Source organism: Miniopterus natalensis, chromosome 2, assembly GCF_054644295.1.
Source record: "Miniopterus natalensis isolate mMinNat1 chromosome 2, mMinNat1.hap1, whole genome shotgun sequence".
NCBI lineage: Eukaryota > Metazoa > Chordata > Mammalia > Chiroptera > Miniopteridae > Miniopterus > Miniopterus natalensis.
Genome location: NC_142082.1, coordinates 172,948,682 through 172,963,733, shown reverse-complemented (window position 1 = coordinate 172,963,733; position 15,052 = coordinate 172,948,682). Strand labels below are relative to the sequence as shown.

Below are 15,052 nucleotides of genomic sequence, written 5' to 3'. Positions count from 1 at the left end.
GATGCTGAAGTTATGAATGTTTGAACATTTGATTCCTATGCCATATGCTGTAATATTCTAACCCCATAATTATGAATTGTAAAGAGCATGGGCTTTCTTTCAATCCTGGGTTTGAATCTTGATTGTGCTACCTACAACCTACGTCACCCTTAGGTAAATTATTTAATCTGAGTCTCAGTTTCCTCATCTGTAAATGACCAATTTTAGGAAGCTCTCAGGAATACTATGAGGATTAAACAAAATGTATGCAAAGTGCCTGGCACATAGGATGACCTTCCTCCCCACTCCCTTCCCATGATACTGGGCCCTAAAGAATACTGCTTCCACATTAAGTGTAGTGAGGCAAAGACACCATAGGTTGAACAAGATAATGCCTAATTGTTTTCCAAAGTTCCCTCTGCTCTACTATGCTCTCCAACATTGGTATTGTCAGTTTTATCAATGTGAAGGTTTCAAAGTAGAATGTGCATTTTCCTTATTAATGAGGCTGCATACAGGAGTGAGTAAAAATATTTAACAACTCGACAGAGCTGATGCAGGAGGACCACCTACTAGTCTAGGTATTAATCCTTTAATTTCTGGTGTGGGGGATATGGAGTCTAGGGACTCGAGTCACCAAGGTGGCACCTGGGGGGTCTCAAGGTAGTGAATGTTTACCAACCAGTATATAAGTACTTTAGTATTTAAGTATGTAACATTGGCTAAATGTTACTGTTTGAGGACCATTTATATTTCTTCTGTGCAACGCCACTTTTTTACTGGATTATCTTTGTTGCTTCCTAGGGATTCATTGTAACCCTTCATCAGCACATACCACATCCCAGTTGTCTTTTCCTAAGTAGAAGTTCTTAATTTGAATGAAGCAGAATTTGCCACGTGTTCCTGCTATAGATAGCACTCGGTCTCACTTTTGGTATCTCACAGGAAAAGCCCCTCTCCTTGTTCTCTTAGAGCATCATGGCTATTCTCAGCTTATCTTCTGTATAAAGTTTAGAATCAGCTTGTTAGTAATCAGCTTGAAGAACTCTGGGGATTTTGCTCAGATACGCCTTTAACCAATGGGATCCAGTTTGCGGAGAGCTGGCATCTTATGATACTGAATCTTCCTATCCATGAACATGGTTATATTTCTCAGTGCAGATTTTTCTTAAATGTCTTTTGATGATGTATTACAATTTCCTACAGGCGGGTATTACAAATCACTTGTCTGATTTATTCCTAAGTTCTACATTGTGTATTGCTTTTTAAAAGTGTATCTTAAAATTTCTTTCAACTCTATTGCTAGTATCACATACTTTTTTTAGACAGTGAAGATACAGTAGTATTATAAAATGTTTTAATTTAAAAAATATGAGCATAATTATATTAAACTGTATAATATACAACCTCTGCTGAAGTTTAGCTTAAATAATAAAACCTGCTGCGATTTCTGACTAGCAGATACACTGCAAAGTTCCTGAGATGCTGTCAGCACAGGGAGCACTTTACTCCACCATCGCTAAATCTTTCAGGCTGTGGCTCTTGCGTCTCTTGGCCTTATAGCCGGGACGCAGGAACTCTATCTTTCTTTTCTTTGCTTCACTCTTGTTTTTGTGTTTCTTCAGCTTCTTCTTGGCGGCAATATCAGGATTAGTTACAAACTTGAAAAAAGAACAGAAATTTTCTATTATTTTTAAAGTAAATGTTAAACTAATAAAAATCAAATGCACGTATGGACCATTTTATTCACCTTCAGGCATCATAAATGTTCACACACCCATTAAAGAAAAGCTGGAGCCCCAGCTATAAAGTCCGCACTTCTCAAACACAGCCAGACCTTTCCTCCCTGGGCCAGTGTGACACACGCATGCACTGCCCTGGTTAAAAATAGTTACTGAGCCTAACAAACATGCCGGTTGTATTTTCAAACAGCGAACTTACCTCCAAAGCCTTCCTCTTTTTCCTGAGGTTCCTTTTCTCATGAGCCTGTTTCTGTACAGAGGCAAAGGCTAATGAGAAGCTCTCCAGCCCAACCAGCTTTTTGAGTAATTCTATGATTTCCTGGGATAGATTCTTCAGCAAAGGATCTGTTCAGAGACAGTTTTGTGGAAAAGGGTACATCTGAGTGTATACAAAGTCGACAACATGCGAAACAAACTCCTGCGGCATTATCACGTTTATTACTTCAGCATCAAACACTAACCTGAAACGAGCCCCTACATTTATGAGATGAGAAAACCAGCAGAAGTGCTGGACGCAGCTCCCTGCCACCACCTTCCTCATCCAGGGTTCAACAATGGATCAGAGACCACGAAGCCACTTCCTAGCAGAATCCTGGCTCCGAAGACATTAATCTGAGAGCCAGCCAGCAATGTTTGGGTTGCCTTTACTACCCCGCTCAGCTCTGCAGATGGGGGAAGGTAAGTGTTTCTCCAGGCCACTTACTCAACCACAGGCCACGGAGGCTTACCTCTGCCATAACCTTTGTGTGTGTGTGGATTCAGGACTCCTTTGTGAAGCTGATGGAAAGCTATGCTCTCCTTCCCTCCACCTCTCCCCCAAATGCAAATCACCCACAGGTTCTTGCATCGATTTCAGGAGTGTTCAGTACACCTGTTCACGTTTCTTGAAAATAGGAACTAGGCCTTTTCTCCACTGTTGAACCCCCAGTGCCTGTCACATAGTAGGTGCTCAGTGAATGTTGGCTGATGAGAACCAAGGCAGACCCAACCTTCACCACTGCTTTTCCTCTCAGAGGAAGGAAACTCTCTCAAGGTTGTAGGACCACACAGTCCTGCTTTGACATCTACTTCATTTGTTTTATTTTAAAACTCTTAACATCCACTTTACTTTCTCTCTTTCCAATACCCAATTCCCTCTTTTTCTATAATCAAAATAGACATTTTAGGATCAGTGAGGCTAATAGGAAAAAGTGAAATATTTAAACTAAATACCATTTCATACTTTTGCCTTATACTTCTTGAGAATATAATGACACTTCAGTGTTCATTATTGTTCACAGCACGATGAGGTTTAGAACCACCCCAAATTATAGTTTTTGAATAGTTATGCCTAGGAGTAAAATATCTTTTAGGAAACGTTCACTCTTAGACACGAGAAGGCACTTGGAAGATAGTCAAATATAATACAAACATGCCTATTTGTTTGCTATTAACTGTCTTGATACCTAGCAAGTTTTCTTTCTTAAACTCTGGCAGGGAGGGAGGGCAGAAGGAAGAAGGAAGCATTCAGGGGTGAGGCCGCAGTTACCCTGGTCCGAGTAGGTGCTGTTCAGTTCTCGGAACAAAGGAGCTATGATTTCTGGGAGGTACGGCTTCACCTTGTCTACTCCAAGATCCATTGCCACAGCTCCGAGAAACTTATAGATGCATGTTCTCTGAAAGTACACAGCTCTCATTAGTAGTGTTTCTCTTATACTTGCAGCCATACAAATAATTTAGAAAACAAGGTCCATTTTGGGGCAAATATTATTGCTTCAGTTTTGGGTACAGCAGTTCCTAGGGACTTGGGAGGATCACTACCATCACTAAAATACTTAAAACAAAAACCCCTTTCAGCCACTCTGCACACGTGTCGCACCTTTAAGGGGTTCCTAGGCGAGTAAGCAGCTTCCAGTTTCGCGATCCGAGACACCTTCTGGATCAACCACAGCAGCGTGGCTGGCGCGCCGCGCTCGTCCTTCCCCTCTTCCCTCTCCCCGTCCGCGGGGGCCCCGCGTTCCACTTCCTCTCGGGCCACACCACCTCCTGCGGCTTCTCGTCCTTCCGTGCCTTCTTTTACCTCACCTTGCTTGTCCCCAGAATCAGATTCCAGTAAATATAAGACTTTGGCTACGAACAACAAATTCTTAACAACCTAAAAAAAAAGCGTCGGCATGCCAGCTGAGATCACTCTTCAGCTGCAGCATTCACCTGGTTTCTGGCGCCCCTTCCCTTAACAGATGCTCCATCTGGTCCACAATGACTCACGAGATGTGGTCAGTACCTTGCTCATAGCCATAGGCCACATTTGTGTCCCCTCACCACCTACCAGCCCAACTGCTCTGTCAAAAGAGCAGAAAATAAAAGGCAGCAGCAGACCAACTATTCAAAAGCAATTTACATTTACTGCATATTTATAAATGCCTTCTCTATAATTTTACATAGCATTAAATTTTATATGAAAACACATAAAGATTTTTAGTGACAGAATTATTTATCTGTATTCTCTTAAGATGATTCTTGGACCACATGGTAGCATGAACATTATTTGCTTTCTCTTCAGATTCTAAGAAAAGGAATTCAATATTGTAATTTAATATAAAAACAATCAGTGCCCTTCAAAGCTTCAGTCACAATGTGGAACAGGTAAGACTAAAGATGAAGAGATTTAATGAATAGCCTCCCACTGCACCGTCTTTATGGGGAATTTTATGCAGCCAAGAGTAATCCCAAACGGACTCCAGTCAATTAGATATATGTGCATAACTAAAAATGTACTTGAGTATATGTTTGTATTTCATTTAATTTCCCAAGCATTAAGCTAGAAAAGACAAAGCAAAAAATACCAAATGTGAGCCTATTCCTAGAATGCTGGTAGAATAGGTCCCTTCTATTTAACTGGATAGGATTACGATACTTACCTGCTCTCCTTGAGATTGATCCAAGAATTTGGAATGCAACTGATGGCAAGAGGCTAGGGAGATACTTTTCATCTGTGAAAAGAAAATGGACATTGGCAGACACAATGCAAGGTATTTTTGAGTTCTGAGTAACCACAATAATACGTGAGATACTAGACTTTACTCTGGCCACTTGTGTAGATCTGGAGAGGGAAGGTTCAAGACCAAAAACTGTGAACGGTTCCCTTTTACCTGCCACAAGCATTTAAGCGAAAGGAAATGGGATACTTTCAAGCTCTGGGAAAACAGAGATCATGACCCGAGATTATTAGACGAGAGCTTTGCAACATTCCAGTACTGTTTTTCTTCCCTTCCACCCTCCTCAGTCATCAGTACTTACAGAGTTCCCACTGTGAGGCAGGCATTGTGCTAGGCCCTAGGAAATCATGGTCCCTACCTAACATCTTCGTGAACAGGACCTCATTTAGTTACCAATGAGGTTATGAAGGAGGCAGATGTATTAATCATATTTTCCAGTGTTGATAAATATCATAAGATGAATATATGCTAAATATGCTAAATAAGCAAAGCAAATGTCTGACTAGGCTGAGTCTAAAAATTATCTTGGAAAAACCTTGGCCTTGAGGGTGACCAGTCTCTGGTTCCTATCTTTCCTGTAGATTCACATATGCAACAAGTTGTTGGCTGGAAGAATTTCTCCCAAGGGTCAACCCCAGGACAGTTACATGAACCAGAAGGAACGTCTCACACGGATCACGAGGGAAGAAAGGGGTTTTAGAGAAGCCTTACTTTTTGGTCAAGGTCACATATTAGGAACCTGACTGCTACAGGTTCTGAGAGTTTCCTTTTAGTTTTTTTGGCATTCCGTTTTCTGATAAGCTCCTCAGGTTGGCAAGAGGCAAACAGCAATCCAAAAATCTGGGCTGCAGTGAGCCACACCCAGTTGTGGGGATGTCTCAGGTGAGCGTGCACGTGGCCTAAGGGAACCAAAACACATTGTCAGGAGTCTCACAGCTTTCCAGACTCTGGTGGTAAATAGGACTAACTTAGGCATTTCTTGAGTACCTATTATGTGCTTGGATTTGGGAACTGAACATGGACAGCGCAGTCCCTGCCTCCCAGATGCTCTCAAGTAGCAAGGGAGCAATGAGTTAAGAGACACTGGAAACAACTAGCAAACCAACTCCTAACACGGTCAGAGAGACGAGGGAGGCAAGCCTACAACCAGTCCACAGGAACGTTTCAGACTCGAGGTAAGATGGCATTAACATTCACAATTTCTAAATCTGAATTAATGTGTGTATGTACATACACATACATATAAACATTTGTATATATACATACAAACATTTGTTTCTCAGAACTACTGAAATTGCTGGCTCTAAGTAACTGACTGGAAAGGTACATTTATCGCTGCTTCCTCTGTGCCAGGCACAGGGCTTTTAGACATCACAACAGTTGTGGGAGGCTGGAACTGTCATTTCCATTTACATTACAGATGAGGGGCTCAGTGACATGTCCAGCTGTGACAGGCAGAGCCAAGCCGGGTTCCAGCTCCACCTGGCCCCAAAGCTCATACTCTTAAATATGACCCCTTGAAGGTCATACTCGTAAGCTACACGGCCACTCTCCATATATCGCACCTGGAAAATACAGTGGCACGCTTTGTGGCGTTGGGAAATAGGATGAGAATTCCGGACCAATCATGGCGTATCTGAGCTTTAGTCTCTTGCTGTATTTCGTGAACATGGTTTTATTTTGGTTCCACAGGAACCTTTGTAACAACCTGGTCAGGTCTCAGGGGAGCCATATCAGAGTAGGCCATATAGTAATTTAGTAACTATTATTTCTCATAGGATCATGAGTTCTCTTAAAATAGATGGGTACTTAAAGCATTCATTCCAATGTCTATTTCCTACTGACTAAAAACTGGATATATTAAATTAAAAATTCTGGGTTATTTTCATTTAAAGAGTGATACGTAACAAATATCTCACAGAAATGAAATGGTTTAGTAAATTATGGCATATTTACATGATGGACTACTTATAGCAATTTAAAGGGCCAGCTACCAGTACAGACAGGGTATCAAAGTTTATATGGAATTATGCAACCGCAAAGGAGAACAAAAACAAAAAAACAAAAAAAGACTGAAGGGAAATATATACCAAATTATTATCAAGTAGCAAGGAGGACTCTGGAGAATTTTTTCCATTCTTATATTCCCCCATAATTAACACTTTCTTTTATAAATAAAATGTATTACTTACAAAGTCATAAATATGTTTTTATATATTTTTATATATATATATATGTAAATAAAATACCCCCCCAATGAAAGAAACATTTTCACTGTAATCAATATGAAAGGGCCCTTTAAATCTTCTTCTAGTGGACTTTTCCCAACATTATATACTTTCTGAAATATCCATATTCTAATTTCCTAAATCTGTTTTCAATAATTCTATCACAACCAATGTGTTTATTTTTTGATTTAAATAAAAAGACAATACTTACTCCAGATTTTACTCAAAGTCTGAGAGGGCTTGGTAAACTGAATGATGTTACATTCCTTGATGAGTTTACTTATCAGTGTAAGAAAACTAAACAGAAGGCGATCTGCAGCTTTTTCTTCAGTCTCTTCCACGATCTAAGCACAGGATAGATGCAAATCAATTACGACAACATTTCCAAAGCATCTGATGGACATTTTAATGCCACCATATAAATCTACATCAGCATTTCTCCACCTCAACACTACTGACACCTGGACTGGGTAATACTTTGCTGTGGGAGGCCGGCCTGTGTACTACAGGATGTTTAGCAGCATCCCTGGCTTCTGCCCATTAGATGCCAGCAGGACACTGCTAAATGTTCCCTGGGGGACAAAATCACTCTCTTGAGAACCTTTGACTATCATACACTATGAGAAGAAAACTTACTTTAACCTGCATTTAATAAAGAAGATCCAACTGCACTGAATTCTTGCTTTTATTAATAAAAAAAGCATTTTTGAATATGTTATTTAATCTATTAGCTATACCACCTGAAGCAAAGCTATAAAAATTACCAAAACTCATATTCCCTAGCAAATACTTACATCGTCAAAGTTTTCAGGGTCAATTTCCTTTTCAATCACAGGGAGAACAGTTCCAAGTCTTCTTTCAAAAGTGATGCCTTCACTTTCCGCAAACAAGCCACAGACCAGGGCAGCTAGCTGTTTACTTAAGTTCTATCAAAAACAAACCACCACGAGACAATGTGAACACAACTTGGGAGGCTGTTTCCACAACTACAACATGAAGGTGGGCATGATTCTGTTCTCAACAGTTCTTTATGAAATCAGAAATCCATGGAGAATGGATCACTGGCGACTGACAAGAAGAATGGGGAGAAATCTTCATATCAAGAATAACATTTTTATAAAATGATATTCATCATTAGCCACTGAATAATACATTTTCTCATTTTAAATTTTAAAAAAATCAAAAGAGGTTTCATACCATCCTGCCCCATCCCCATTCTGACTTTAATACTTAAACCAGTATTAAGATAGGATACGTGTATTGTTCATATTCTACAAAGATGGGCCAGTGGGGATAGTGGTAGAGTCAGCAAGTGGACACAATCACTGACAAAAACTACGTTCCATCAACTGAATAGGCAAGACTGGAAACAAGTACTCATCACTGGGGGCTGGTCAAGTAAACTATGACACACCATGCAGTGGAGTAACTGGCTGACATTAACCATACAGTGGGAATGCAGGTGATTTTTATGTTGCTTCTATAACTTGTTACATTTTCTGAAGTTTTACCATAAGAATGTATTATTAACATAATTAAATAAAAATAATAAAGCTATTTGGGAAAAACTAATTCAACAATGTATATGCATTATTCTTTAAAGTATGAACACCAAAGGCCAAGACTTTCCATTGAAATATGACTAAAAGCAACCCTAACCTTCTTTGCTCCAAACCAGGTGGTAACCATATCGAAAAGCCAATCTTTTTTCTCAAGGTTGACTTTGCTGAGTAAGGATTTGATGGTCATGGATGCCATCTTTTTACACAGGGCCGAGTCGTCATTCACCATCATGAGACAGAGAGGAATAAAGAACATCCCACAGTTTTCGTGGAGCAGTCCCTGGAAGAGAGCGGCACTGATGAGCACTCACACTGGAACCTCAGACGCTCCAACAGGGGAGGACCATGGGCTCCCAAGCGCCGAGGGCGACAGACACAGCTGCCAGTTTCTCTTCGTGACATACTGTACCTGAGGGAACGTGTCAAAGAGATAAGCAATCATTTCCAAGGTGGACTCTCTTCCGGTCTCATGTTCATAACTAGGGCAAGGACATCAGAAGGACTTGTTAGTATCTTTTAAATTTACCAACAATTATTTTTAAGAAAACACTGTCTCAAGATGCCAGTCTAGTTCTTAAAAAGTGGAAAAAACTGCACATTCCCCATTTTAATGCTTGTGTGTATCATGCTGCTGTGCGGTTTCACATGAAACTTTGATAGATCTTTACCATCCTCCTCAGTGGACTCTAATGACAATCAGCGGTCAGAATGAAGTGAAAGCGACTCAGAACCGCTCTATGGAGCCTGCACGACGTCTACTAGGTATGCCAGTGACTCACAGATCATCCTCAGAGAATGTGCCGTTATGTTGAGGTTTGTTTTTCAAGTTGGCCGCCATATTTAACGAGAGAAGAAACTACCCCACCGCCTCTGTGTAGCTTATGGCTTACACTTACTTCAGCTGAGCGAGCATGAATTCCAAGTTTGGCCTCAATTTATCACCCAGGGGATAGTCAAGAATATATTTCAGAAAAACCTAGGAACAGAAGTCACACAGATTATTGGGATCCTATTGCTCCAGCACTCCTGTTTCCTACGCTGCTTTCCGGGACAAGTTGGTAGGTTAAAAAGACCTTTCTGAAGAGTGGTCGGTTAGGTGAAGCCGGCCTCCTGAGCTGACAACTGTGCCCCTTCCTCTCTCCCACTTCACTTATCCAGGTCCTGCCCTCCACACCCGATCAAGAGTCAAGTCCTGGCCCACCCCTGGCTTGGCTCTTTAGGGCTCCAAATCTAAGCTCCCACGTTGGAAACTTGTCTCTCTCTGATAGGTGGTGTGGTGGACTGAATATGGATTGTGGTTCAACCCCATATTTCCCCTTGAGTAATAGTAACAATAATGGTGATAATAATATTAATACTGATAATAACTACTGCATTTACTAAATACCTTCTATGTGCCTAACACTGGGTTGTTTCTCGGTTAATTTCCATTACTCCCACAGGAAGGAGGTGACGTTGCCCCATTTTACAGAGGAAGAGAATGAGTTTGGCAGAAGTAAATAACCTGCTCAGGTGGCCATGCCCAGTCTATCTGCATCCCAAGGCTCTGCTTTGAAACTATAGGCTATCCTACCTCTTTTACTAATAATCTGTGAGAACCAGGCTCATCATTAAACTTTCCCGGCCTGTTTTCCCCCAGCCATGAAACAGGGGCACCAGTTCTTTTGAAGGACAGTTACAAACAGAAGTCGTGTGTGTGAAGTGCTGGGCACACAGCTAGTGTCTATTAAACAGCAGCCGGCTCTCCTTGCTAACAGTAGTTACGGAAACTTTTTCTCAAGTCAAGCTGTTTCCTTTCCTCCCGGGCCTCCTTAGCAGCCCAAACCCTCTTTTAACTCGGAGTTCATATTTCCAATTCGGACCCTTCCACCTCCTGGGTTGACAGGCGCTCCCATGATTAGGACAAATGTAGAACACAAATCTGCTCATATCGCTCCCGTCTACTGATTTCAATAGTTTTTGTTATTCTCGGAACTAAGTCCTAAATCTTTAACGAGACCACGAAGTCCCGTCTGACCTGGCTGCCTTCCCCTCCCTTAGCGCCTCCAGCCAGCGAGGCTCTTGCCCACCGCCAGCTTCCCCTCCTCGGGCGCCCGCACCCGCTCCCCCTGGGGGGAAGCCTTCCTCCTCCTCCGCGCTCCTGCCCACCCGCCAGTGCTCAGGAGGCCTGCCTCTGGCTAGGGCAGCTTTCCACCTGACCAAACGCTCTTCCATGATCTTCCACATTTCACTCATTCTAAGCAGCACGCTTTCTCACATTTTAACATAGCTGAAATTGGGATGTGTCTTACAATCGATGGCATCTTGCCCTTGTGTCACAGTTTGTTTTGAGACATATAAATAATGGTGTGTCCTGTGATGAAATATGGCAATGCCTTTTTCCTCCTGACACTTATGACGTATGTAATTAAATAACTATTCATTAAATTTTTGTTTTGTGCCTATTAGCACCTGACACACAGGGACATGCGTTAAGTACTCGAGGGCTAGACCACCTCATGGAAATCCTCACCACAGGCTATCACGCTGCGGAAGGAAAAGGTACATGCCACACATGGTGGGCTGTACTCAAAATGCTCCTCGTAACTGAAAAATGCCCTACGACAAAGCTGAGGCTCCTCTCACACTTGGCATATAATGGGTTCCCGAGTCACAGAATAATAAAGCATCAATATGACACAAAGTCATCTTCGGGATTCAGTCAATGTTGACAGCTCTGTCTCTAAACCAAACGGAGAAGGCAGGGCCTGACCCTTACTATGGGAGTAAATTCTCTACAAACCTGTCTGCACTGGACTCGGACAGGTTCGCTTTGTGCAGAAACGGCCAACTTGGATACTTTCCGCATGACATCATCGATTTCTGGGACCAGCAGCTTTCTTGATAAAATGGCCTAAAATACAGAAAGAAAAGTCATACTCTTCATGTTTCACTGCAGATGGGAATAAGCCGACCTAATGTTAAAGAAGCCATAGGCAGTTTTCAAACACAATGAAAGTACCTCCAAAAGTAAAAAAATGTACACTTAAAAAACATTAAAACAGAGCTCATAAACATTTTAATAACCACCCAAATCATCACTTTTATAAATTACTTAATTTTGAAAGTCTGCTGCTAGTCAAAAGACTGTGTTCCCTGTTATTTTCAATATCTGACATGAGGCTCATACACCGTAAAGTTCAACATTCTGGTGACACTGTACCTTCAGGAGACCAAACGCAGTGGCTTGCCTTGATGTATCATAAATGTCCTCTTCAGCATATGCCAGCAGAACCTGGAGCTGCTTTTCTGTTATCTGGTAAGACTTCACTTTCTTCACAAGTATCGTCACACACTGCAAGTTACAACAGTGAGGTTAACAGCCAGGGCGTCCCACAAATCAGGATCCAGTGAAATCATGAGGACTTAATACAACATCAGTGCTTTTCACACAGGAAACCAACCCTCTGGCCCTCGCAAATTAACCTGGAAAACATTTTGATCAAGATCCCAAAGGCCGACGTGGAAAACTAACTCTGATGTTGCTCCTGGGCCTGGCCTTTCTAAGTGGAAGTGGAAACACCTCACCTTGAAACAGTTCACCACCAGGTGGAAGTTCTGACCCCTGGCAGCCCCGAGTTTTGCATAGTCCTTCAGCAAGAGGAAAAGGTGTTTCGTCAGCTGCTCCGCTTTCGTTTCTATGGAAGGCAGAGGGAACCGCAAGACCCAGATCAGGCACTGCAAAGCACCCGTGATCACCTGCAACCAAACCAAAGCAAAGCAGTCAATGCGTGGGGCAACTACACTGAGTCACCCGGCGCCCAAGGCGGTGCGCTCCCTACACAGTCGTGCTGAAGGGATGATATGCCTGCCCAGCCCACTCTGGAAGTGCAGGAAGACAGGGAAGTGTCCTATTCGCTACTGTAGAACTTACTGCTGCTCTAGGGCCAGTGAGGATGACCCGCAAGCTCACCTGCTGTATTCTTAACTTATATGGTAAACAAGTGCATACATATTATAAATGACCCTTCTATTTCCTAAGATGGTACTTCAATTTCATCATTCTTACTTAGCTTGTATTATGCATACAAGACAATCTAATAAGTATTAGAAATACAAAGAGAAAAAGGATGCCATCCCCTTTATGGAGCAGATAGCTGGCTCAGAAATGAAGCATGGGAAACAATAAACTACAATTTAATACAGTTAACTCCTGTGCAAAAGGTATTAAAAAACTCTGTGCAGGGGCGACTGATTTACAGGAGAATCCCTGAATCTCCAGGCCAAGCCTTCAAGATCGCCTAGGTCGGCTCGTTCACCTAGCTCAGCTCTACCTAACACACTGCCACTGCCCTGGCTGCTGTGACGGCCTTACTGGGTTGGATTAGATGAAGACACAGGAAAAAGCTCCAGTCAGAAGGACTGGGACATAAATCCCAGCTCTGCAGCTTTTACCTATTGGACTACAGATGTTGCTCAACCTCTCAGAACCTTCACCGTAAAACAAACAATCTGAGGAAGTGGGAGGGTGTAGGCTTTGGAGACTGAGGCTCATATCCTCGATATATGATCTGGGGCAAGTCACTTAGTCTAAGGCCTAGTTTTCTCATTCATAAGCAGAAACAATAATAGTAAATGCCCCACAGATTGTTCTGAGGATTAATAGCAGGGAGTACGGCTAGTGACAATGACAATGAGGGGTTGATGATTACTGACACTGGGACACCACCACTCACCCTCACGAAATTGCTGAAAGGACCAAATGAAGTAATTAATGTACCTAGAAGGGATTTTAAAACGGTGAAGAGCTATCCAAATATATAAGATTACTAAGCTGGGGAGCAATTTAATGCAGGGATAGAAGTGGTTCAAGGTGTCATAAATCTCTTTAAAAACTCAACTATTTTGTGATGCACAAGCCTAGAAGTTAAGCTCTAGGTATTCTACACAACCCGGCTGTGAAGGAACAGGTAGGTAGGTGCTCACCTTCACATCCATGGAACCTAGGCAGTCTACGAGGAGAGACACAAACGGATCCAACATTTCCAGAACGTGTTCGCTCGAGGACTTGATCTTGGAAGTCTTCAGACTCAGATGCAGCAGCTAAAAGATTTAAAAAGACATTTTACAGCAGGTGCCCATAAGACCAAATGAGTTAAGTAAAGGTGAAATGACTTTAAGAGACAACCTGAAATGTTAAGATGCTTCTATATGATATATAAAAATCTTGAAAAAAACGGGAAACCTGGGAGAGTCTCAGTAAGTGAAGAGGTGGGAGCTCACTGTGCAGCTGAGATTCTAAGTTCATTTACCAAATGGTTACTCAGCATCTACTCTGATCAAGGCACTGGCTTGGCATGCAGGACGTGGTAATGACCAAGATGGACATGGTCCCTACACTGGCGGATCTCAGCCAGTGAGACAGACTCTAGGAAATAATTAATTGTGAATGCAGGGTTCTGTGGGGATCTGGGCAGAGGAGTGGGCAATGAGGTCCTGGGGCAGGAACAGTGTGGAGATGTTAAGAACAGACAGAAAGCCATGTGTGGCTGGAATGTCAATTGGAATGGTACAATATGAGGCAAGGCTCTCTCCTAGAATAAATGGAAGTCAATGAAGAGTTTTTAAAAGGGATGGAAATGATCAGACTTGTGTTTTTAAAAGCTCACCACCTTGTAAAAAAATTCAAAGTAGTTCAGAGCTGCAAACTCATGGGCAAAGCAACAATGAAACCATAAAAAATATTAAGTCAGAATAATTAATTCTGAGAGAATTATATTAGTAAAGTAAGTACTGAAAGAGATAAACATAAATAGTAAACGAACCAATGCACCTTTAAAAAAACATTCCATAATTTACTTGTGGTAAGGCATTTACAGAAGAAATAGGCAATACTAGATTCAGCAGCACAGTAGAGGCCAGACCCACTGGGGGCAGTGAGTCTCACTTTAGGGCTAATTCTTACCTGAAGCCCAGACTCAATAAATATGTGCATGTTGGTCTTCCTGCTCACAACAGCTTTCTGCCCGCCTCGAACTGGAGTTGGGGGAAGCAGGAGACAGCTCTGGGGTGGCAGACGTGGATCCGGGGCCGGGGCTGCTGGATTTCTGTCAATCACAATGGAGTAAAACATAAATGTTGCATTCCCATAAGCTACTGTGGCCCTGTCTGGGAATGAGAGTTGAGTACTAAATGTGCTGTCTGCTGTGGACAGTTTTTTCCTCCCTTAACCATGAGACACAGAGGACACTCCCTAATTCAGATGAACAGCAAGGGGACACTCCCTTTCTTTGATTTCTGAAAACAAATGCCAAGTAGTCTCTTTTAGAACACAGAAGCAAAATCTAAAGGAAGTTTTCCAATATGGCATTTTTAAATCTTTGAAGATCTAAAACTCTATTCAATCAGAACAAGAGGTATATATTTAAACTCTATCCTAACTTTGATCCAATCAATATCCAAACAAAAATGGTATCTAAGAAATGCCACAAAAACTAGCTGCTTTCACAGCTACTTCATTTATCAGAAAAACATTATTCATCAGAAAAACAATCTCATGTTGAAATGTATCTCTTGAAGGGCCT

General features: G+C 41.9%; 1 protein-coding gene across 2 annotated transcripts in view; it reads right to left on the bottom strand.

The window, feature by feature from the left end:
• Window positions 1-722: 722 nt before the first annotated feature.
• UTP20 (UTP20 small subunit processome component) overlaps window positions 723-15,052 on the bottom strand; it is a 79,641-nt gene continuing 65,311 nt past the window's right edge. For both annotated transcript variants that reach the window (XM_016223172.2, XM_016223173.2), the window contains exons 47-62: window positions 14,434-14,575; window positions 13,455-13,571; window positions 12,057-12,227; window positions 11,692-11,823; window positions 11,272-11,382; window positions 9,386-9,465; window positions 8,899-8,968; window positions 8,587-8,769; window positions 7,722-7,853; window positions 7,139-7,271; window positions 5,411-5,598; window positions 4,622-4,693; window positions 3,580-3,855; window positions 3,250-3,376; window positions 1,921-2,066; window positions 723-1,640 (exon numbers count right to left, since the gene is read on the bottom strand). In XM_016223172.2, the coding sequence (XP_016078658.2) occupies window positions 1,485-1,640; window positions 1,921-2,066; window positions 3,250-3,376; window positions 3,580-3,855; window positions 4,622-4,693; window positions 5,411-5,598; window positions 7,139-7,271; window positions 7,722-7,853; window positions 8,587-8,769; window positions 8,899-8,968; window positions 9,386-9,465; window positions 11,272-11,382; window positions 11,692-11,823; window positions 12,057-12,227; window positions 13,455-13,571; window positions 14,434-14,575 (2,236 nt within the window). In that variant the 3' untranslated portion in view covers window positions 723-1,484. The remainder of the gene's footprint in view (window positions 1,641-1,920; window positions 2,067-3,249; window positions 3,377-3,579; window positions 3,856-4,621; window positions 4,694-5,410; window positions 5,599-7,138; window positions 7,272-7,721; window positions 7,854-8,586; window positions 8,770-8,898; window positions 8,969-9,385; window positions 9,466-11,271; window positions 11,383-11,691; window positions 11,824-12,056; window positions 12,228-13,454; window positions 13,572-14,433; window positions 14,576-15,052) is intronic.